Source organism: Chanodichthys erythropterus, chromosome 23 (genome assembly GCF_024489055.1).
Source record: "Chanodichthys erythropterus isolate Z2021 chromosome 23, ASM2448905v1, whole genome shotgun sequence".
In the NCBI taxonomy this organism is placed as follows: domain Eukaryota; kingdom Metazoa; phylum Chordata; class Actinopteri; order Cypriniformes; family Xenocyprididae; genus Chanodichthys; species Chanodichthys erythropterus.
This window is the reverse complement of record NC_090243.1, coordinates 10,614,608-10,637,123: the sequence shown is the minus strand read 5'-3', so window position 1 is coordinate 10,637,123 and position 22,516 is coordinate 10,614,608. Positions and strand designations below refer to the sequence as shown.

Below are 22,516 nucleotides of genomic sequence, written 5' to 3'. Positions count from 1 at the left end.
TATTGCAAATGCTAGACAGTTGGAGAAACCTCTATCGAGGTAATTGGTAACTCGAATGTGAATTCACTATCACTCAAGTGCAACTGCAAAAGGGTCATTATGAATCATATGGGGGCATGTTTTTGCGCTACTTGATTCTCAGGGAAGTGATTTTGTAGACACTGTTTGTACTGCCAAATCCTGTGCTCACCTTACAACCCCAATTGCTTTAAAATGAGTAATTGGCTTTTTAGGGATCTTGGCATGTCTTTACACTCTGAATCGTTGTGCATCAGCAGATATATATTTAAACTCACCATACAACTGCAGTGGTCTTTTAATGCACTTTTAATATTTCGTCAACAAAACCAGACTCCACTTCATTGCATGCTTTAAGGTCTTTTGCAGGATCATACTCTCTTCCACCACTGCAAAATCTATAAATACGATTTATGATAAACTACTTTACACCTGATGGGTTTATTAGTGCATTTAATTACATATACAGATGATTTATGTGCCTAGACACGTTGTGAGTGTGTTTGTGTTCCCTGTTTTGACCCTTCAGTCAAGAAATCTGTCGGACCTGAGTGGCGTTCTAAATATAACAGTGTCTGTTCTTCCTGTTAGGGATTTTGTTTGGCTCTGGTAGTCATGGTGAACTATTTTGATAAGCTGAGGAGCATAAAGCTTTAGGTAAGAAAATCCTTTTAATTAACACACAAATAGATATACAATTTGAAATGTAGAATGGAAAGCATATTATGGCATAGATAGGAATCAGCGGAAGTTGAGGTATGCTGAGCATTTCAATGAGAAGTTTTATAACTACAAACTCTTTCTCTTTGCATTGCATTATGGGTAATGAGGGAATTATAAAGGCTTTGTTGATTAGTTGGACAGCTGCTCACCCTGTCTGTGTTCCAGGCATCCCTGCCAGATGCTTAATCCTGAAATATTCCATTCTATTTCCACATGATTGATAGGTCCTGTTCCACTATTGTACTCACTATCTTTTGTAGTGTTTTGTGGCCATTTCTTTGCTCTCCTAGGTTTTGCCAAATGGATAACCAGTCACATTTTTTGAACACATAATTATTTGGTACTACTATTTAGTACTATGTGCCATTTTAGAATAAAAGCAAGTTTGAAAAACTATGAAACTATAAATGTGCAAATTACGCAAAATAAAGATTCTTCAAAGTTGCCACCCTGCACACTTTTCCAACCAACTTCATGAGGTGCATCCTTGGAAGCTTTTCCAACAGGCTTGAATGTATTTCCATGTACGCGGAATACTTGGTTGGTTGTTCATCCTTCACTTTGCATTCAACTCATTTCACAAAACTTTGCTTTAAATCCAGTCAGACATTTGTATTTGTGCTTTTTTCCACAATACACATTGTTTCAAAGCAAACGTACAGAAAATAGAGCCTTACAATTTAAAGAAATACATATTTAGACACAACTTATCTGCATTATGTTTGCCAGGTTTTGACTGATAGCTCTTAATGCAGACTGACTCTAATCTAAGGAGCAATACATGTTCTTTAATAAGGACACTTTCACCAAAGGTCATGACACCTGCTGCTAGTAAACTACAGATCACTGTAGTTTATCCCAGAGCAGTACAGACACTTATGATGTGATTTACAGCCGAGGAGATGAGCAGCTTTACACCGTTAAAGTGATCCCGGTTTATGTACATAACAAACTGATAGTGCGGCATTTGAAATCCAGTTCTATTTGTTCAAGGATAACAAGTGCTGGCTTCCTCCTACGGGTTTGCTCTTGGAGAGAACGTGAAATCATGTTTTATTATGCAACAGCCTACTCATGTACTGCAACACACAAGAACAAAGCCATAGATAAAGAAAGAGTAGGGAGCGAAAACAAGCCTGCAGCATGGGCCGTTTTAAGTAGGGCTGTCAATCTGAGAAAAATTAATCAAATTATATGCATGACTTTTTGATTAATTAATACAATTTATCGCAATTATTTGCAGAATAATCCCTCTAGATGTAAAATGTATTGAAAGAACATTGATTTTATGGTGTCATATTTTAACGAGTTAAACAGAACAGAATCTGGCTGAAGAATGGAGGAATTTTAAGATGAATCAATACCTTCAATCTCATATATTCTGTTTTATGACTCATTGATAATACAGAATACAGAACTACTATAAAATCAATCTTAAAGGGACAGTTCACCCATGAGGGTGAGTAAATGACAGAATTTTCATTTTTGGGTAAACTATTCCTTTAAGTTAAGCACACGGTACATTTTTAAGCACAAAATACAGAATAGGATGCAGGGAGGTTTAAACAGTGATGACCTATTTTAGACAGACTAAACCATGGTTCAGAGCTTTGAATTGCTCAATTCCCATCAGTCTTTGCTTCGATAGAATCCACCCCCTTTCTTCATTCTCAGGTCAGTTTGTAGTGTCATCATTAAGGCTTGCCGTTGATTCCGTTGCGACCGATTCTCTGGGATTTTGTGGTAAATACATGAATCTGATTGGATGGAGACCGTAACCAAAGCCTTGGATAAAATGGGGGTGGAGTCACCTGTGAAAATGAGAATTTGTTAAACAGGTTTGCAAGCAATAAAAACAGTTTAATCTCAAGATAGTAAAAATTTTTTTTTAATTCTGTCACACAGAGTGGGTCACAGCACATGTTTTGCTCTATAATAGGAAGGACTTGTGAGGCATGCTGGGACTGCACACAACAGACGGACTTTCACTGCCCCACTGATCTGTGGGGTATTAATAGAGCCTGATTCACCCTCATACCCCATTACACAGCTACTCACACACTCCAGCACTGACATATGCATGCTAACACACATGCAAACTACTTTTACAGCTACTGACCCCATGTGGTCAATTGTGTGAACAGCATGGGACCATTCTAAATGATTTCAGTGATGTGGCGCATTTAGAAAACCGATTGCTTTATATATATTTGTGTGTGTGTGTGTGTGTGTGTACATAAGATTGAGAACCACCAGCAATGTTTGACTAACCAAAATTGGTAGACAGGGAAAAATGGGTGTGAGTGTGTATATTTGACTGTCAGATTTACCTGTGTTGTTTAGTCCTTGGTGACCCATCTGAGTTCACTTTTTACGTTCTGGATCTCGGAGAGGTTGACGGCGGGGCCCGGTAGTTTCACAGCACCAGGCAGGGGCTTTTTCTCCTCTGGAGTGACCGGAGATGCCTATGAAACCAACAGTTGTGGGAGATATTATGAGTGGTCCTCGCAAAATGTTTTACCCCCAAAATAAAAAGAAATAAGTGTCAAATTCATTTTAATATTATCAAATGAAAATGAAGCCTATTTTAGGACCAAAAGATGACATTAATATATTATTTTTTTAAATTACATTTCATGACAAGCACATTTGCCCCTAAATTACTAATATATATATATATATATATATATATACACACAATATTAATATACCATATACACACACACACACATATATAGAAGTGTGTATATATATATATATATATATATATATATATATATTATATTATATATATATATATATTATATATTATATTATATATATATATATATATTATATTATATATATATATATATATATTATATATATATATATATAATATATATATATTATATTATATATATATATATATATATTATATATATATATATATATTATATTATATTATATATATATTATATTATATATATATATATATATATATATATATATATATATATATATATATATATATATATATATATATATATATATATATTCCTAATGATGCTTCTCTTTACAACACTAACAAATTTTAAAATGTTTAAATCAACATAAATATCATGAAGTACTAATGAACACTTCTTAAATAATATATATTTAATACATTTAAATGTAAAACTTCTGTCTGTTGCTGTAATAAGGAAGCAGAGAGAAATATGCTCATTTTTTATAAAAAAAAAAATGGAGCAAAAAATATAATTTCTTCTCATTATTGTAGGCAAAAAAATATTATTTAAATTGTGTTTATTAGTACTTCATGATATTTTTTTTTTAAATAAACATTGTAAAACATTTTTTTATATTCTATAGACAGTTGTCATTGAGAATAATGTAATTTAATTATATAAATCCATTATTGTTGTTACTACTAAAAAATCTCAATGGTCCAAAAATAAGCTTTCTTTATGTGAAATACTTAATTTATTTAAATTGAAATGTGATCTGGACATGATTACAAATGTCGGTAACACTTTACAATAAGGTCTTATTTCTTAACATTTGTTAAATTATTACGTATAACTAACGTGAACTAACAACAAGCGATACATTTGTTACAGTATTTATTAATCTTTGTTAATGTTAGTTAATAAAAGTTCAGTGCATTAATTAATGTTAACAAATACGTTTGATTTAATAATGTATTAGTAAACATGGAAATTAACATTAATTAAGATTAATAAATGCTGTAGAAGTATTGTTCATTCTTAGTTCATGTTAACTAAAGAAGTTAATTAATGTTAACTAATGAAACCTTATTGTAAATTGTTACCCAAATGTATCTAATTCACTTAATTGTGCAAGTGTGTACATGTGTGATTTCTTCCAGCAGAATCTGACCTCCTCTGTGTCTACTGTATCTTCTCTCCTCTTCACAGGATGTCCCGCCCCAGGACGCAGAGCCCCCATTGGAATATTAAGGTTGGCCTTTGAGACAGACAAGAAAATGCAATGAGACGGTTACCACCGCTGCTACACTTTCACACCCCTGACACTGCTCATTTGCTCCTGTAACCACACTACAGTACCAAAGTCATTTAAGGTCATGTAATATTGTGCAGTGGTCGAGTGTAGTTGTCGAAACCAAACCTTTCCACAAAACCTGCTGGACGTGTCTTCCTGCTGGAGTTTGTATTTCATAAAGAGCAAAGTGCCTGTATGGAAATGAGCTGCGGGCAACAGATAAAACAGTGAGATGACAGACATCTCTCTGTTTGCTGAGGCCTGAAGCTGACAGCCTGTGTTTTTTTAGTCTGGTCTTTATTAAATGCATCTAAAATGCAGCATGTGTTATGAAAACGAAGTTCCAAATGTGAAAATGTAAATGTGTTTACAACTTTACACTAGGATGAAATGGTGAAAGGACCTGGATTCTTGCCACAATTCTTCTCATATATATATATATTTTTATCATGTTTGTTACCATCCCATCATTCACATTTTACCCCAAAATCAAAAGAAAATAAGAAATTATATTTTGCATAAGTAGCATTATTTTCATGACAATTAAGCACATTTCCCCCAAAATTCGTATTATCGTTATCCAACTGTTATTCTCAATTTAAATAAATTTTACATTAATATAATTATAAATATAATTTAAAAGTAATATATTTTCACATTAATTTTTTTTTTTTTTTTTTTTTTTGCATCATGGTAATGAGAATTTGGAGGGGAAACTGTTTAATTCTAATAAAAATAATGTCACAATACAAAATTGGCTCTTGGGGTTCTTCAGCTTGCATGTTCTGTACCGAACCGTAGGGTTCTTGACTCATGCCCCGTTTACATAGTGTGTTTTTGTTTTACACTACGTTGTTTACACTACGACCCTCGTAAACAGAGACTTTCGAAAATGCTGTTTTAGGGGCCGTTTACATGACACCATTTTCAACTAAAAGCTGAAAACTTTTTATGCGTTTTGGCCGTTCATTTACACGACAACAGCGTTTTGGTGGTCTGAAAATGCAAACTTTTAAAAAACGGTTTTCAAAGTGCAAGTTTTTGAAAATGGTCTCCGTGTAAAGAACAAAAATCTGTGAAAACAATGTGTAGTCTATGGTGTTTCATCGCCATCTAATGGCCTGCCAGCAGAATACAGTCATTTTCACGGATTCGTATGAATGGGGATCGTTTTGACAATGGGTGTCGAATGTAGGTGGAAAACTCAAAGGAAAAACTCAGTTTTAAGCATATAATTGTCGTGTAAACGTACCCTTAGTTTGAAAACGGACCAAAACAGACTTTTGAAAATGGTGGTATGGCTGCCCACATTCGCTCTGCGTTTCCTTGACAACTGTGTAAACAATAACATGGAGACTGCAATCTTTGCTGGCTTTGTTGTCATATTTAGCAATTTAGCAGCCATTGTGCAGTTAAAATCTGCATTTTTAATACTGCAGCTAACTACCTGCGCAAGAGGCAACTGTTTACACTTCTGCGCGTGAACGGTCATGTGACATGCGTTTTCGGTCGTGTATTGTAGAGTAGACTGAGATCGTTTGTGAAATGCTGCAGAAATGCCCGTGTAGACGAGGGTCGTTTTCATTTCAAAACGGCAGTGTTGCTAAGTCCGCAGTTTTCCCGTGGAATTGGGCTACTTTACATTGTTGCCGCGGGTTGTTTTTCATGTCCGCGGTTCAAGCGACCCCAAACATAATTAGCCACTGGAATGCAAATTTTACCAGGGTAACCCTGCCAAAAACACCGATTTTACCTCCTGGAACACAACTGGGCTGGTTTTGGGCTAGTTTTAAGTAGCAATTGAGCGGGTTTTGTGTGGACAGCCATTACACAGTCATCAAGGATACGCAGAGCAAACGGGGGCAGCCACGCCATCGTTTTTAAAAGTCTGTTTTGGTACGTTTATAGTAATACGTAACCCCGGTGTTTTCAAACTAAATGGGGTCTGCAGTGTTTTCAAAAGTCTCCGTTTTCGAGGTTCGGCGTAGTGTAAACGACAGGTGTAACCATAGCAAAACTAAAATTTAAAATGCTCTAGTGTAAACGGGGCTTTAAAGAACACTTTATGCCAAAAAGGTAAATTATTTAATGTCTAATTTTTTTTTCTAGTGATAAAGTATGTTTACGTGCTGTTTAATTCCTAAACTGTCAAAACGAAATCCATAAAATGATCCCATGGTTAACAACTAAAAGGTTCTATATTGAACCTTTTCTTCTAAAAGTGTGTAGTAACTCAAACACTTTTTTTCTCTCCACTGTTCTGCCGCCTTTGCTTTTATATGTAATTTTCCTGCTTTATTGGTCACACAAGGTCAAGCACTTGATTAATTTACAAATTTGCCATTTCGTGTTTCGGCTTCACTCCAGTTTTGCATGTATTTCATGGTCCAGTACATCAAACTCTTGCATTTCTTCTACTCTCTTTCTTTGGCTTTACATCTATATAAGCTGCTGGATGAAATCTGATTATTGGCTGTTTTAGGGTGTACAGTAGTGATCATGTGCTCCTGTCTTTGCATGCATGACCAGTCTTCCTTCTGTCTGTGTTCTCTGATGGACTGTATCCTGAATCGTGTGTATGTTTGGGCTTTTTATGCATTCATGTGTATATGGAGAGTTTTTATGGAAAGATAAAGGTGTCTATTTTTGGCTGAAGTGTTCAGTGTTTGTAAAAATTGTTCTCTACACTGTGGTTAACTGTTATGAAAATATTTCTTTATCTTAGAGTGTCTACGTTATTGCTCCTAGCCAGACATACAGTACAGTTTTGTAAAAAAAAAAAAAATATGTGAACACTTCTTTTGCATAAATTGTTCATAACGTGATCTGATCTTTAACTATTTCACATCAATAGACAAACATAGTATGCTTAAATTACACAATACATTCTTATACTGTATATTTATTGAACACAAAGGAATGTTCGATGGAGGTTTATGCTGTCGAAGTATGTACTAGTAATCACATACTTTTTCATTGTTTTCACAGTGTGAAGACATGACAACGCATCTTTTTTGTTGTTGTTGTTTAAGCAGACTTTGTTCAAGATCATATCACATATTTAACCACTTATGTAAATTCACAGGGTTCACATAATTTTTTTCATCAACTGTTTGAAATGGGAAAAGGCTGTAAGGACCTAAAGTGTACAAGTCTATTTTTATATCAATTGTTTCTGTTTAGATAAGAAATGTTTCCTACCAAGAAGAAAAAAGCTGGACAAACATCAACAACATGCAGTAATGCATTCAATTTACTTGTGAATGGCCTTGTGTGAGTACTGTAATGCATTGTACATTGTTTTTACAGTTATAACTCAGTGTTCAAAATATGGGAACTGGCTTTTCAGATTAAAATCTTTAATGTTGACATGTTTGAGTGTTTTTGAGAAAAGAAAATCAACACAAAAGCTCAAAAATCACACTGTAGACTATTCTTAAATTATGTACAAACAAAAAACACACACCATTACTCACCTGCAGGGCTTTTACATTGGTCGATGGCTGTTTAGACATTCTGTGCAGTTGTGTCCACGTTCCTGCTGTAAAAAAGACAGGAAGAGACTGAATGCATTGATCAGATGGATAGACTGGCCTGCTGTGGGCTCGAATACATGTATTTTGTCTTTATGTATGTTACAGAGAGCAGGGGAAACGTAAAGCCCCCCTGCGGCTCTCAGGTGCCAGTGGATAGTCTTTCGGTTGCTTAGTGACTCCTGCAGTGAGGAACAGGTAGTAGCTCTTACCCCTGAATCATTTATGTTAACATGGAGAGAACAGGGCTGGGATAACACACACCTACACACATGTTATACTGGATGTGGAATGTGAGGTGGAATATGTACTGATATTGCAAATGAATAATGCCGCATTCATGCTACAAGTTCGGCATGAATTTTAATGAATCAGAAATCATACTTTGTCTCAGATGGATTTCCAATAACTTTTTAGGAGAAATGAAAAGATAAACAATTAGAAGTATTGAACTATAACATTAATGTAGATAACATTAAGCACAAATAATTTGGTCTTGGTAGAATTAGATGAAAAATATTTGAGTTATTTATAACGTCTCGGTTACAAAGGTAACCCTCGTTCCCTGAAGGAGGGAACGGAGACGTACGTCGGACAGACCGACGAATAGGAATCTCGCTAGAGAGGCCAATCTACTTCGAGTGTAACTAAACGAGCCAATGCACATTGGCATGCAATCATATGCATCAGCTGCTCGCCTCGCAGCACGGGTATATAATGAGCAGCAGGTGCGTTGCATCTTCAGGTTTTCGCTGAGGAGCCGAACCGGATAGGCGGCAGCATCAGCGGGGTACAGCGACTGTGGCGACGGGACGTACGTCTCCGTTCCCTCCTTCAGGGAACGAGGGTTACCTTTGTAACCGAGACGTTCCCATTCAGTCGGTCACGTTCGACGTACGTCGGACAGACCGACGAATAGGAATCCCTACCAAAGCGCCACAGGAGCTGCCCCCTTCCAGCGCTCTGTTGTAAGCCACCTGAACCCCCTTGCCTGAGGATGGTGGGACAGGGCTAACACAGAGAGAGTCGATCACTGCTGTTCCCCAAAACCCATTCAGTGAGACTATTGGATAACGCTGGGAAAGCGTACCCTTCGCTGGGAAAGGAACGCTGCGGAAGCCACATCCTTCCCCAAAGGAGTTATGTGGAGAAGTACATATGGACTAACCCTGTAGGGCTGTGCTACATATGGAAGAGCTGGGGTGACTCCAACCCGATGAAGGGTAGGTTCTCCCAGAGGGAAAGACACGGGCTTCGTTTAGGAGCAACCGTGGAACCAACCATATGGGATCCCCGTAGGGTCACACATATGAAACCCAGCCTAAACCCGGTTCTCAAGGATACAACGGAGTATAGGCCTGGCGCCAGACGCTCCGCCACATCGGCTGCCGAAGGGATATCGGAGGACTCGACAGGGTCTGCCTTGTAGGGACTCTCTGGAGAAAAGAAGCGCATGTAGCGCAGCAAGCCGACACTAAGCCGGGGCCTCTCCGTGCCTCTGACCTGTGGCGAGAACATGGGAGGAGACCGGCTCGACACGAAGGCTATAGTATCTAGCGAACGTGTTAGGTGTCGCCCAGCCCGCAGCTCTACAAATGTCTGTAAGCGAGGCGCCACGAGCCAGCGCCCAGGAGGATGCGACACCTCTCGTGGAGTGAGCATGCAACCTGAGCGGGCAGGGCACACCCTGAGCTTGGTAAGTCAGGGCGATGGCATCCACTATCCAGTGGGCCATCCCCTGCTTGGAGACAGCCTTTCCCTTCTGCTGGCCTCCATAACAGACAAGAGCTGGTCTGAGGTCCTGAGGCTTTAGGTTCTGTCTATGTACAGTCGCAAAGCGCGGACTGGACAGAGTAAAGCCAGGGCTGGGTCTGCCTCCTCCGAGGGCAGCGCTTGCAGGCTCACCACCTGGTCCCTGAAGGGAGTGGTAGGAACCTTGGGCACATAGCCAGGCCGGGGTCTTAGTACCACGTGGCTATCACCCGGCCCGAACTCCAGGCACGATTCGTCGACCGAAAATGACTGCAGGTCCCCTACCCTCTTGATGGAGGCCAATGCCACCAGCAGCAAAGTCTTCATAGACAGAATCTTTAAGTCTGCTGACAGCAAAGGCTCAAAGGGAGCAATCTGAAGTGCTCTCAGCACCAGAGTGAGGTCCCAAGAGGGTATGGAGAGGGAACGAGAAGGATTTAACCGTCTCGCCCCCCTAAGGAACCTGATGACCAGGTCGTGCTGACCAACAGATTTGCCATCTAAGTGGTCGTGGTAAGCGGATATAGCAGCAGTATGGACTTTGAGGGTGGAGGGGGGACAGCCTACGCTCCAACCCTACTGCAAGAAGGAAAGCACGACTCTGATCGAGCATCTTCGGGGGTCTTCCCGGCAAGAAGAGCACCACTCGACGAACAGGTTCCACTTTGGAGGCGTAAGCACGTCTCGTAGACAGTGCACGTGCCGAAGTGATGGTGTTAAGTACCTCAGGGGGTAAGTCACCTAGAACCTCCGCATCCCGTCCAAGGGACCAGACATGGAGTTTCCAGAGGTCTGGACGCGGGTGCCAAAGAGTGCCCCGTCTCTGAGAAAGAAGGTCTTTCCTCAGAGGGATGGGCCAGGGAGGGGCTGTCGCGAGGAGTGAGAGTTCTGGGAACCAGGTCCGGTTGGGCCAGTAAGGCGCAACTAACAAGACCTGCTCCTCGTCCTCCCTGACTTTGCACAGGGTCTGTGCAAGTAGGCTCACTGGGGGAAACGCATATTTGCGCAGGCCCCGGGGCCAGCTGTGAGCCAGTGCATCTGTCCCGAGTGTCCCCTCGGTCAGAGAGTAAAACAACTGGCAGTGGGAGGTTTCTGGTAAGGCAAACCGGTCTACCTGAGCCTCTCCAAATTCTCTCCAGATCAGCTGAACCACCTGGGGGTGGAGTCGCCACTCTCCTGGCAGCGCAGCTCGTGATAGCTCGTCGGCCACACGGTTGAGCACACCGGAGACATGAATGGCGCGAAGCGACCTCAGATGCTTCCGACTCCACAGGAGGAGATGGCGGGCGAGTTGTGACATGCGACGGGAGCGTAGACCACCTTGACGGTTGATGTACGCAACGGTCGCAGTGTTGTCCATACGGACCAGTACATGCTTGCCCTGAAGCAGGCCTTTGAGGCGGCTCAGAGCAAGGCGTACTGCCAGCAACTCGAGGCAATTGATGTGCCAATGTAGATGGGGTCCCGTCCAAACCCCTGAGACTGCATGCCCGTATTACGTGGCACCCCAGCCGGTGGCAGAAGCATCTGTGAACACCACAGCATGCCGGGACACCTGTTCTAGGGGCACTCCTGCCCGAAGAAACAAGGGGTCCGACCACGGACTGAAGGTTCGGCGGCACTCCTGAGTGATTGGCACCCGGAATGTGCCGCGCTGCCACGCCCATCTCGGGACTCGGCCGTGAAGCCAGTGCTGAAGCGGTCTCATATGAAGCAGACCGAGCGGTGTTACAGCCGCAGCAGCCGCCATATGCCCCAGGAGCCTCTGAAAGAACTTCAGTGGGACCGCTGTCCTGCCATTGAATGTATTCAGGCAGTTCAACACTGACCGAGCACGTTCCTCTGTGAGGCGTGCTATCTGATCGACCGAATCCAACTCCATACCGAGAAAAGAGATCCTCTGCACCGGGGCGAGTTTGCTCTTTTCCCAGTTGACCTGAAGCCCCAACTGGCTGAGGTGTCTGAGCACCAAATCCGTGTTTGCACAACTGATCCCGGGACTGTGCTAGAATGAGCCAGTCGTCGAGATAGTTGAGAATGCGAACACCCTGTTCTCTCATGGGAACAAGGGCTCCCTCCACGACTTTCGTGAAGACGCGGGGAGACAGGGCCAGCCCGAAGGGTAGGACTCTGTACTGATATGCTCGACCTTCGAACGCGAATCTCAGGAATGGCCTGTGTCGCGGAAGAATTGAAACATGGAAGTACGCGTCCTTCAGGTCAATCGCTGCAAACCAATCTCGGGGACGGATGCACTCGAAAATGCGTTTCTGCGTGAGCATTTTGAATGGTAGCTTGTGGAGGCTCCGATTCAAAACTCGCAGGTCCAAGATTGGTCGTAACCCGCCGCTTTTCTTGGGTACAATGAAGTAGGGGCTGTAGAACCCCGACCTCAAATCGGCTGGAGGGACCGGCTCTATCGCGTCCTTCGCCAGTAGGACTGCGATCTCCGCACGCAGGACAGGGGCATCGGCATCTTTCACTGTAGTGAAGAGGACGTCCCTGAACTTGGGGGGGGGGGGAGCCGGGCGAACTGAATCGCAAAGCCGACCCTGATGGTCCGAAGGAGCCAGCGAGACGGACTGGGGAGCGCTAACCTGGCTCGCAGAGACCGTACAAGCAGGACCAAAGGGACCACCGGTGTACCCGCAGCAGGGCAGCGAGGTGGAACACAGGGACGCGGCTCGGGGGGCTCTCTTTGTAAGGCGGCCCGAAGCGGCGTCACAGTGTGCTAGGCAACACTTACCTGGCTCCACGGATGGACAGAGGGAGCAGTCGAGGCTTTGGCTGCCCGCTGCTCGCTGCTGTCCGCTGGCGACAGAAGAGGGGGATGAGAGTGGTGAGGTTTTTCTCCTCCCACTGCTCTCCAAACCCTCTTCAGACCTGGAAATGGAGGAACTGCTCTTTAAAATTTGGGTACCGCTGCCTCTTGGGTCAGTGGCGGAACAGAAACAAACCCAATAAAGGATTTACCACCTGGCCCTCCTCCAGGGGTGGAAGAGCAGCCCCACCCATCTCTGGGTCGCAGGGGTGATTCTCACCAACCAGTTAAACAGCTGCAGAGACGGGAGGCGTCATCTCCCCGCAATGGATACAGCAGAGCCTGCTGGGCCGGAGTTTCTTGCAGGGGACGACACCCTTGGCGACGAGCAGACTGAGGGGCGGCCCAAGAGGAACTCAATGGTTTGTCATGGGAAGCTCCCCGATCCGCTACTAACTGAGGAGAACCGCTGGGCTCAGTCCTCGACAGTGTCACCGAAAGGCCACCTCGTAAGATGGGAGCATTGAGAAAGCATTAGCTTGACAACCTCTCACACCTCACAAGGTAAGCCAGGGGGCACTTCTGGACCACTGAGGTGGACATCGTCTGGCTGAGGGCCTGTGCCGTGACTTTGATCACGGTTAGTCAACAAGCGCAGCTCAACCCCAGCACAGAACTACCCTCATGCAAAAAGAGTGCCTTGGCCTCACATGCAGGGTGGGTGTGGTCTGTGTACAGCCACCCCATCCAAGAGGGTAGTGAGAGAGGAAAAACTTATGCAGATTCTGGCACCTTTGGCATTCCATATTTATGGCACCAAAATACCCCCATACTGCCAAGTTTTCCATGCACATCTGGAAGACCCAGGAAAGCATGGCTGTAAACTCTGAATCTGAGTCAGCATAAGCACACACCATTACAGTGGGCAGCGTCACCCTCATTTCCAGAGCATAACAGCACTCTCTCCGATGCTGCAATCGACGTCTGTCCCTCAGCTGGAGCTCTGAATGAAATGCTAGGTTCCCCTATGAAAAGGACCAGCAATCCAATCCAGAAACTGCACAGCTTGCAATGCGCTAGAGAGGGAGGGGCCCTAGGGGGTTGGTTCCCCGAAGGAACCCCTCAACCTCATGTCACCCAAGCCATATCAGCAAAGTAGACCTCTTCTGGTGCACCAGAGAGGGCGCTACAATGGAGATTACGCAAGGGAACCACGCATCTAGAGCGCCGAGCGAGCGCTGGGTTGCCGTGACAACCCGCGCTGCAGCCCGGCAGCTCGACGGCACACGACACGCAGAGGAGCGAGAGGTTTGCTCTCGCTGATCTCCGCGGTCTCCCAGAGTGTCGGGCAGAGCCGCGGCTGTGCTTTTACACACAAGCGGCAGCTGGCCAACAACAGAGGGGACTCAAGCTTCCCGGAGAAAGAAGAGTCACGACCGGCGTGTCGACGTGATCATGTTCTCATATGAAAACATGAACACCCACGAACATCATTTCAGCACGCGCCCAGACATGCGAAACGGTGATCGTGGCCGTCAGTGAGGACAGGAACGATCGCATCCAGAAACACAAGTAGGATGTCGTCTTTAAAAAGACGCGAATCTACTTGTGTAAGCTCTTTCAGGGACTTTACTCTTTTAGAAGTGCTGAAGCACGCAGGGGAACGGCCACCGCAACACAGACAGGGATTGTATGCAGCCTGTCATGTGCTTTCTCTCTCTTTGAAGGCGCTCACTCTTACCAGCCGTAAAAACGACTTTTCAGCGCTTAAAAGCGCACCGTACCGGCCGTGAGAACAGCCTTCTGACGCTGTCAAACAGCTATTTGCTCAAAAACGGCAAACGAAACAGAAAAAGAGAGGACGTCGACCCCGCTGCTGTGCTGTTCGCCCGCACTCGGAAAAAAAGAGAAGTTCAACCAAAAAGCTTGACTCGTCTTCTAGCAGACACTCGCTTGCAGAGAACAGGAACAAACACCGTTCGGCTCCGAAGCGAAAAGCTGAAGATGCAACGCACCTGCTGCTCATTATATACCCGTGCTGCGAGGCGAGCAGCTGATGCATATGATTGCATGCCAATGTGCATTGGCTCGTTTAGTTACACTCGAAGTAGATTGGCCTCTCTAGCGAGATTCCTATTCGTCGGTCTGTCCGACGTACGTCGAACGTGACCGACTGAATGGGAACTCAAATATCAAAAATAATAAAAAATATATTGATTTGTATTACTTTTAATTGCAGACATTCATATTTTGATGTATCTGAGATAATGTATAGTTTATGGCAATGCTGAGAACTCTTTTGAAACATGAGGTTACTAGGGTATTTTTCTCACCCCCCCAAAAAAAAAATATATCTATATTTTAAAAGGTTACTGCAAAATTTTCCAAAAAAAAAAAAAAAAATCCAAACTTGAATAAGCAATTAAAGTACAATATGAAATGATTAACTATCAAAGTATGACAACATATTTGATCTCTGTTGCTACTATCCTGTCAAACAAAGAAAAAAGCCATTAAATTAAATTATCTATACATATATTTAGCCTCAGAAGAAACAAGGGACATTAAAGGTGCCCTTGAATTAAAAATTTAATTTATCTTGGCATAGTTGAATAACAAAAGTTCAGTACATTATCCATGATAACATCATATTTTTAGTGATATTTGTAAATTGTCTTTCTAAATGTTTCGTTAGCATGTTGCTAATGTACTGTTAAATGTGGTTAAAGTTACCATCGTTTATTACTGTATTCACGGAGACAAGAGCCGTCGCTATTTTCATTATTAAACACTTGCAGTCTGTATAATTCATAAACACAACTTCATTCTTTATAAATCTCTCCAACAGTGTAGCATTAGCCGTTAGCCACGGAGCACAGCCTCAAATTCATTCAGAATTAAATGTAAACAATATAACAGTATACAATACTCACATAATCCGACGCATGCATGCCACATACATGACGAACACTTTGTAAAGATCCATTTGAGGGTTATATTAGCTGTGTGAACTTTGTTTATGCACTGTTCAAAGCAAGCGTGAGATCCGTGGGCGGAGAGTAAGAGAATTAAAGGGGCAGCAGCATAAATCGGCTCATATTTAATGATGCCCCAAACTAGGCAGTTAAAAAAATTTATAAAAAAAAATCTATGGAGTATTTTGAGCTGAAACTTCACAGACACATTCAGGGGACACCATAGACTTATATTACATCTTGTAAAAAAAAACGTTTGATGGCACCTTTAGGGGGGGACATAATATTCAGATTCGTGGTTAAAGGCACAATATGTAATTTTTCGCCACTAGAGGTCGCTTATTTGAAACAAAGGCGTAGCTTGATGATGCCATGATTTCGCGGAATCATGGGGGTGTTGTCTTCACGTCCACAGCCGCTGGAAAAGAATCCCATGGGATTCAGGAAGAAATCATATTCATGGATGAGCTAATGTATTAAAGGTGTATTAATGTTACTGTAATATGAAGCAGGGTGTGGCTGAAAGCCGTTGGAGCGGAACGAGGCCACTGGAGCAATTGCTAATGATAGACAAGCGCGACGCGGCTTGAGAGCAGCTGAAATTGTATTATGCCGCAGACAAGCGTTTCCGCTTCTTGAGTGAATGTGTTACGCAGGGCTGTTTTATCATATTAGATACATTTGTGTGTTGAAAGTTGTTATAGTTGTTATAATGCTACTCTGCGTTAGCTCGGTGGCTACTATGAGACTCTTGTTGCACACTGCAGTAATTTAGATCAATATTAGACATGGTACGCGCGGTAAATCGAGAAAACGAAACGAATAAGACTTACTGTGTTGAGCTATATAGCATTGATTAGTTTTCTGTCAATAAATGTTTCTCAATAGTTGCTTGCCTGTCTAATAAAACACATAATATATTAAAGCGTCTTTGGTGTTTCTATGGTTTCTACAAAATAAAACTGGAAATCGAGGGTAATGTGGGTATGACAACACTGATCGGCAACGTACGGACATGGTCCGTGTCCTGGTTAAAATTGCATATTTCTCTGGATTTAAGCATTCTTGGAAACATTTGGGATAATGTAAGTACACAAGTCAACAAAATATATAACATTGTTCTAGTGGTTTTGGGATATTTTAATCCAGAAATCTTACATATTGTGCCTTTAATGGATATTTATCATTACCAACCCTAAGCCTAAACCTAAGCCAATTTTTCACAGTAAGTTTGAAATTAATACAATTTGTAATACAAATTGTCTGTGCTGTCTTATAAAAACTCACAAAATCACAAAAACATTTATTTTCATAAACAATTATGTGCATTGTTAATATTATTGTATAATGATTAACATAATGATGTAATGCAATGAAAAGGCACCATTTCGTACAAATGACCAGAGGGAGAACTATCTAGAAATTTGAAGAGAATACATTTACATACTTGGCAATGCAAACCAACACGGAAACAAACACATTTCAGCATTACATTTCAAACAGAGGAGAATGAAAGGTGAATCACTCTAATTTTGTGTCTCCAACAGGAAGCTGTTCAGAAATATGTAAAATCATCCAGTGTCCTAATGAACACAGCTGTAGGCAGATGAGCTTTGATTATGTGCTCGCTGGGAGCTTTCTGCCCATAATTTGCTAGGTTATGCTGCTGATGGAACATCCCGCTGAGAACACCTGGCATATAAGAGGAATCCTCCAGTGTACTACAGCCATCAAGCATGGTAATACAATCGCAATATTTATATCAATACTTTCTGTTTTTCAACGTCTCCCTTCTTCTCTAACTTAACATGGCCGTTGTTGGGGCAGCTAGGATCAAGCAAAATCATGTCAGTAAGTGCTCACAGAGAGTTTCACAACCTTAGCAACCGTAACCAGGGATGTTGTTTGCACATCAACAGTGGTGTATTAGCACTTGGAGTCACTGCTGCCGGCCGTTGAGCTAAATTTACCTTTTAAAGAGCAACAAGCACTACGGCAGCTGTCACACTCCACCAAAATACCGTCCTAAAACTCCTCAGTGTTCAAAATAGCAATCAAAAATCAAATTAAAGATACCGTCAATATCAATTACAGCATATAATTAGGATCAAACCACCTTTAGCAAAGTCTAAGACTTGCGTTTGGATCCTAAATTGAACCTGCCCACCAGATATCGAAATCTCACACTGAATATATTGCATTATCAAAAACTCCCACAATGCTTTCACAGGTGCAGTTTATTTGCATGACATACCCACTATGACTGGAAACCTCTCAGAAGTTCTAGACCTTTCCAACCGGTCTGACAAAAAAACTCTCTTTTTTTATTTTCCAAAATTGAACGTGTATCTGACACTGGGGCACCTGAGGTCGATATCCAACTGTGTCGAGCTGATCTTACAACAGGATTCATTCAATTTACTGGAAGATTCGGAATAACACTGTTTATTATGTAAATCATCAAACGTCATCACCGTCCTATGTTTAGATGCAATGTGTCCTGCACCAAAACCACAAGATAAGACAGAAAAAAACTATAATTTACATGCGTATCATCACAGAATGCTAATGCTTATGTAAAGGTACAGTTACAGTTTACAGTTAAACCTGACTGTTGTTCCAGAGTGTGTTACGTAGGCCTCAATCCTGCCAGAGGCCTGAGTCATTATCACAGACTCACTCATTTTTCAGAAACAAGCCCCCACAAACAAAAACTATACGTAAGTCAGACTTCCTTATGTAATTAGTAAGAAAAGTGAGTGCACTTTTAGAGAAAACTAGAAGAAAGGTCCATCTAAAAAGATCAAACTTTGAAATGCTTTGATTTAAACAATTTTATTTTTGTTTTAATTATATCACTATCTTGCATAATTTACCTAAAGAAAGCCTGTTCCCTATATTCTCTGTGACCTTTAGCACCGTTATAGTTTCACACACATACACATGAACACACACATCTTCCCTCTGCCCTCAAAAGTTGCATACCTGCTGCCGTAACAGTAAACCGCTGTTCCCCGCTGTTGTGAGACAGACAGGACAAATGCCAGTCTTTCTCTCTCTCTCTCGCTCTCTCTTCTGTCTCTCTTTTCAGACTAAAGCAGTCTTGACTTCTGTGGTTCGGTTCTGGTTCTGTTCAACACCTTCTCTCTCTCTCTCTCTTTCTTTCCCTCACTCCAGACTGTAGAGGAGCAGGGGATTCCGTTCATATCTGGGATTTGTTCACACTATAAATAGTAGTGTGATACACAGAGGGGACCTGCTTTCTGTCCACCCTCACTGTTCACTTCACAGACAGCCTTGTACATATATGTGCTCTAGACACATCATAGCCCCATTCACTGTCCTGTCATACACATACAGTGGGGTCCTAAAATCTGAGAACAGTGAGAAACATGGAAGTTTTGAAATAGAATATTAATAAGAAATATTATGCAGTATTTTTGCAATTAATCAAGTACATTTGTGACATTGGTCATGTGACTACATCGTACAAATACGAGCAGATGTTTTTGCTTCCATTGAAACATAATATGCTCTTTGGATAATTTTCAAATCATGCTGGACAACATGATTTTTTTACTTTACGTTATTAATAGAAATAAATACACTTGCCAAGGATAAATAATATGTAAAATAATATAAGATTTTACTATTATATGATAGTAAAATGTTATATTATTTTACATATTATTGATCCTTGGCAATAATATACTTTAAAATAATATTAATATTTTGTATTTTTTGTATAATTTTAATATTTCATATTATTTTATATATTGTATTTTAAATAAGCATATTTTTATTAATAATATAAAGTAGCCTAAAATAAATAACATAATTTATAATATTAAATATCAATGTAAAAATAAATATATATATATATATATATATCTCCTTGGCAATAATATACTTTAAAGTAATCTTAATATTAATATTTTGTATTATTTTTGTATAATTTCATATTTCATATGATCAATTTCATATTATTTTATATATTGTATTATTTTAAATAAACATATTTTTATTAATAATATAAATAAAGTAGCCTAAAATAAATAACATAATATATAATATTAAATGTGTGTGTATATATATATATATATATATATATATATATATATATATATATATATATATATATATATATATATATATATATATATATATATATATATATAATAGTACAAATTTATACTATTTTACATATTATTGATCATTGGCAATAATATACTTTAAAATAATCTTAATGTAAATATTTTGTATATTTTTTTATATATTTTATGTTATTTTATGTATTGTATTATTTTAAATAAAAATATTTTGAATAAATATATTATTTATTAATAATATAAATAAACTAGCCTAAACTAAATAATAGAATATATAATATTAATATATTAATAATAATGACAATATATTAAACAAACTTAATGTTATCTATCTATCTATCCATCTATTTATATTTTTTATTTTATATTAATTCTATAAATAAACTTGCCTAGTCATCTCAGGCTTTTTAAACCCCACTGTGTATGCACACCAGAACACAGCATCACTTTAAAACTGCTTTTTTAAATTGCCACCATGCTTGAACACATTTGCATATAAGCATAATGTGTACTAAGCGGGTATATTTAGGAGACTATAACCTAGATCAAAATGTCCTCAATATGCCTGAACATAAGAGAGAATGTACAAAGTAGAGCAGTACTACAGATCAGAAAATGAAGATGGAAGAAAAAGAGAGTTCAGAAAGAGTGAACGGTAATAGATGAGTGCACTTTGGCCTTTGCACGACACATGACACTGATATCATGACCCCACTGTGCCCTTACCTGTTCAGCTGCCAGCGTGAGGTCCACACCTCCTCACAGCTTTCTGTTCTGCTATGATGCCCAGTCAAAAGCCCTGCCTGTTCTCTGTGAGGTCCTCTTCTGTTCTCTTCCACGCAGTCAGAGAATCACTAAGCGACAATACTTATTAAGATCATGACCTAATTTAGGCTCCAGCATGCAGAGCCCAGGGAGACGTCTGATTGGCCCGTGGTTTGACATGACGACCCATTCCCAGTGGTAGCAGCACTGCCAGTTTAGAGGAGTTTCAGATCTTAAACTAGGCTGATTTTAACCCACAACTGGACAGGTATAAACAAACGACGAAAGTCGCAATTAGGGCTAGCAACACCAAAGTCATGGGTTTGAGTGAACGGACTGGTAAAAGGTATACTTTGCATACACTTTCAAGTGCATAAATGTGTATGCTGTACTTAACTAAACATTTGTAAGGGTAAATATCAAACCACAAACATAAAATGAAGGAAATAAGACTGTAAAAACATCTTCTGCCCTTACCTGGTGCCACTCAGACTTGGCGTGTGATCCTGCTCACCTAGTTCCTTCACTGCCGTGTATAAAGCTCTACTGGAGCCACAGCTGATGGGGAAGGTGTCCTCTACAGACAGCAGAGCTATGCAAATCCTCACCTGAATTCTCCTCCCTCCACCTGGCATCACAAACTTCCTGCTCATCCTGCCAGTCAGCACAGAATTATTAAAGTGGTTAAATGGGCAAGCATTTCTTGAGATTATTGGAATCCTTTTTAATGTGCATGTAACAATTAAATGCAAAGATCCCATTATAGTGTGACTTCAAAGTGGCTAAATGCATGATTGAACAATGCAAATATTGAAGTTCTTTAACGGGTCATGAAAGGTGAGTGTCATATTATAATGACTGTCCTTTCGGTGTCCGTTATCTATTTTACATTAATCCGTCCTTATGGGCACATGACATTATGAAGCCATGCGGCCTCCTCTCTAATGCATGCATAAAAGGCTGCCATAATTGCTATCTAGACCACCATCTCAGATAATAAAAAACCTTTAGACGCCTGAGGGTCAGACAAGATCACTCCCACCTAGAAAGGCTTAGTTCACGGATGGAAAATTTTGTGAGGACTTATCACACTTTTGAACCTCTCATTTGTACCCCATGTGCTTAACATTCAAAGCCACTGGACTTTTTTTTTTTAACACTAGGTTATAGCCTACTATAACAGTGACTTTTAGAGACAAATTGACCATCTCGTTGGTTGACTGGCATTATTTGCTTATAGGTCAACAGTAATGCCTGATACAATCCCTATTAAATTGCACATTTAAAGGCAGGTCTTGTGAGTACAAAAACAGAGGCCAAATTATTAAAGTGAAGAGCATATTTGTTCAGCTGGAAACTAAAGTGTAGTTCACAGATAAGTGTATGGTGCAAATTAGATGTGATCTCTTGCTTCAGCAAATGCAAATAAAAAAGCACATGAAGTTTTTAGCTGCATTGCGAAATAGCGATGCCTGATTCTTAAACGAGTCGTTTTGATGTTGTTTTTGTGTCGGATCTTTCAAATGAATCAGTTGAAGCAGCTCACAAAACCAGTCTAACCCCCTTGCCAGATTCCTGCAACTTTACTGGTCCCATCCTTAACATACTGGACAATGGGGAGTCAGAATACATCCACGAATAGGACTTGTTCAATAATAGGACCGAATCAGAGCGACTCTCAATGCATCAAACTCACCGACATGTACAATTGTGTAATGAGTCGAGAACCGATGAGAGAGCTGATAGAGCATTTGAAGTGAAAATAGCCAAACTAATATAAATAAAACCTGGAAATGTGTTTAGACAGTTTTATCAACATGAAATCTAATTTTGGTATTTTTTTATGTAAATGTAAATTATATTTAGGTTTTAAATGAC

General features: G+C 40.6%; 1 protein-coding gene across 2 annotated transcripts; it reads right to left on the bottom strand.

Annotated features, from left to right (window-relative positions):
- Window positions 1-602: 602 nt before the first annotated feature.
- smpx (small muscle protein X-linked) lies at window positions 603-20,741 on the bottom strand. Of its 2 annotated transcripts, none has more exons than XM_067377969.1 (5): window positions 20,600-20,741; window positions 8,220-8,284; window positions 4,621-4,707; window positions 3,072-3,206; window positions 603-2,552 (listed from the first exon to the last, which is right to left on the bottom strand). In XM_067377969.1, exons 2-4 carry the CDS (start codon window positions 8,256-8,258, stop codon window positions 3,081-3,083), a joined length of 252 nt encoding a protein of 83 aa, XP_067234070.1. In that variant the 5' UTR covers window positions 8,259-8,284; window positions 20,600-20,741; the 3' UTR covers window positions 603-2,552; window positions 3,072-3,080. The 2 variants fall into 2 exon arrangements, with proteins under 2 accessions (XP_067234070.1, XP_067234069.1); XM_067377968.1 differs by lacking the exon at window positions 20,600-20,741 and adding an exon at window positions 18,750-18,963 and having other exon boundaries at window positions 606-2,552.
- Window positions 20,742-22,516: the final 1,775 nt, after the last annotated feature.

What these genes read in the sequence shown, in the direction of transcription:
- smpx (XM_067377969.1), bottom strand. Translation starts at nt 8,258, where the DNA reads ATGTCTAAACAGCCATCGACCAATGTAAAAGCCCTGCAG. An exon ending in CCAATGTAAAAGCCCTGCAG is followed by an intron (nt 4,708 to 8,219) that starts GTGAGTAATGGT and finishes TCTGTCTCAAAG; the next exon opens with GCCAACCTTAATATTCCAAT. An exon ending in ATACAGTAGACACAGAGGAG is followed by an intron (nt 3,207 to 4,620) that starts GTCAGATTCTGC and finishes TTGGTTTCATAG; the next exon opens with GCATCTCCGGTCACTCCAGA.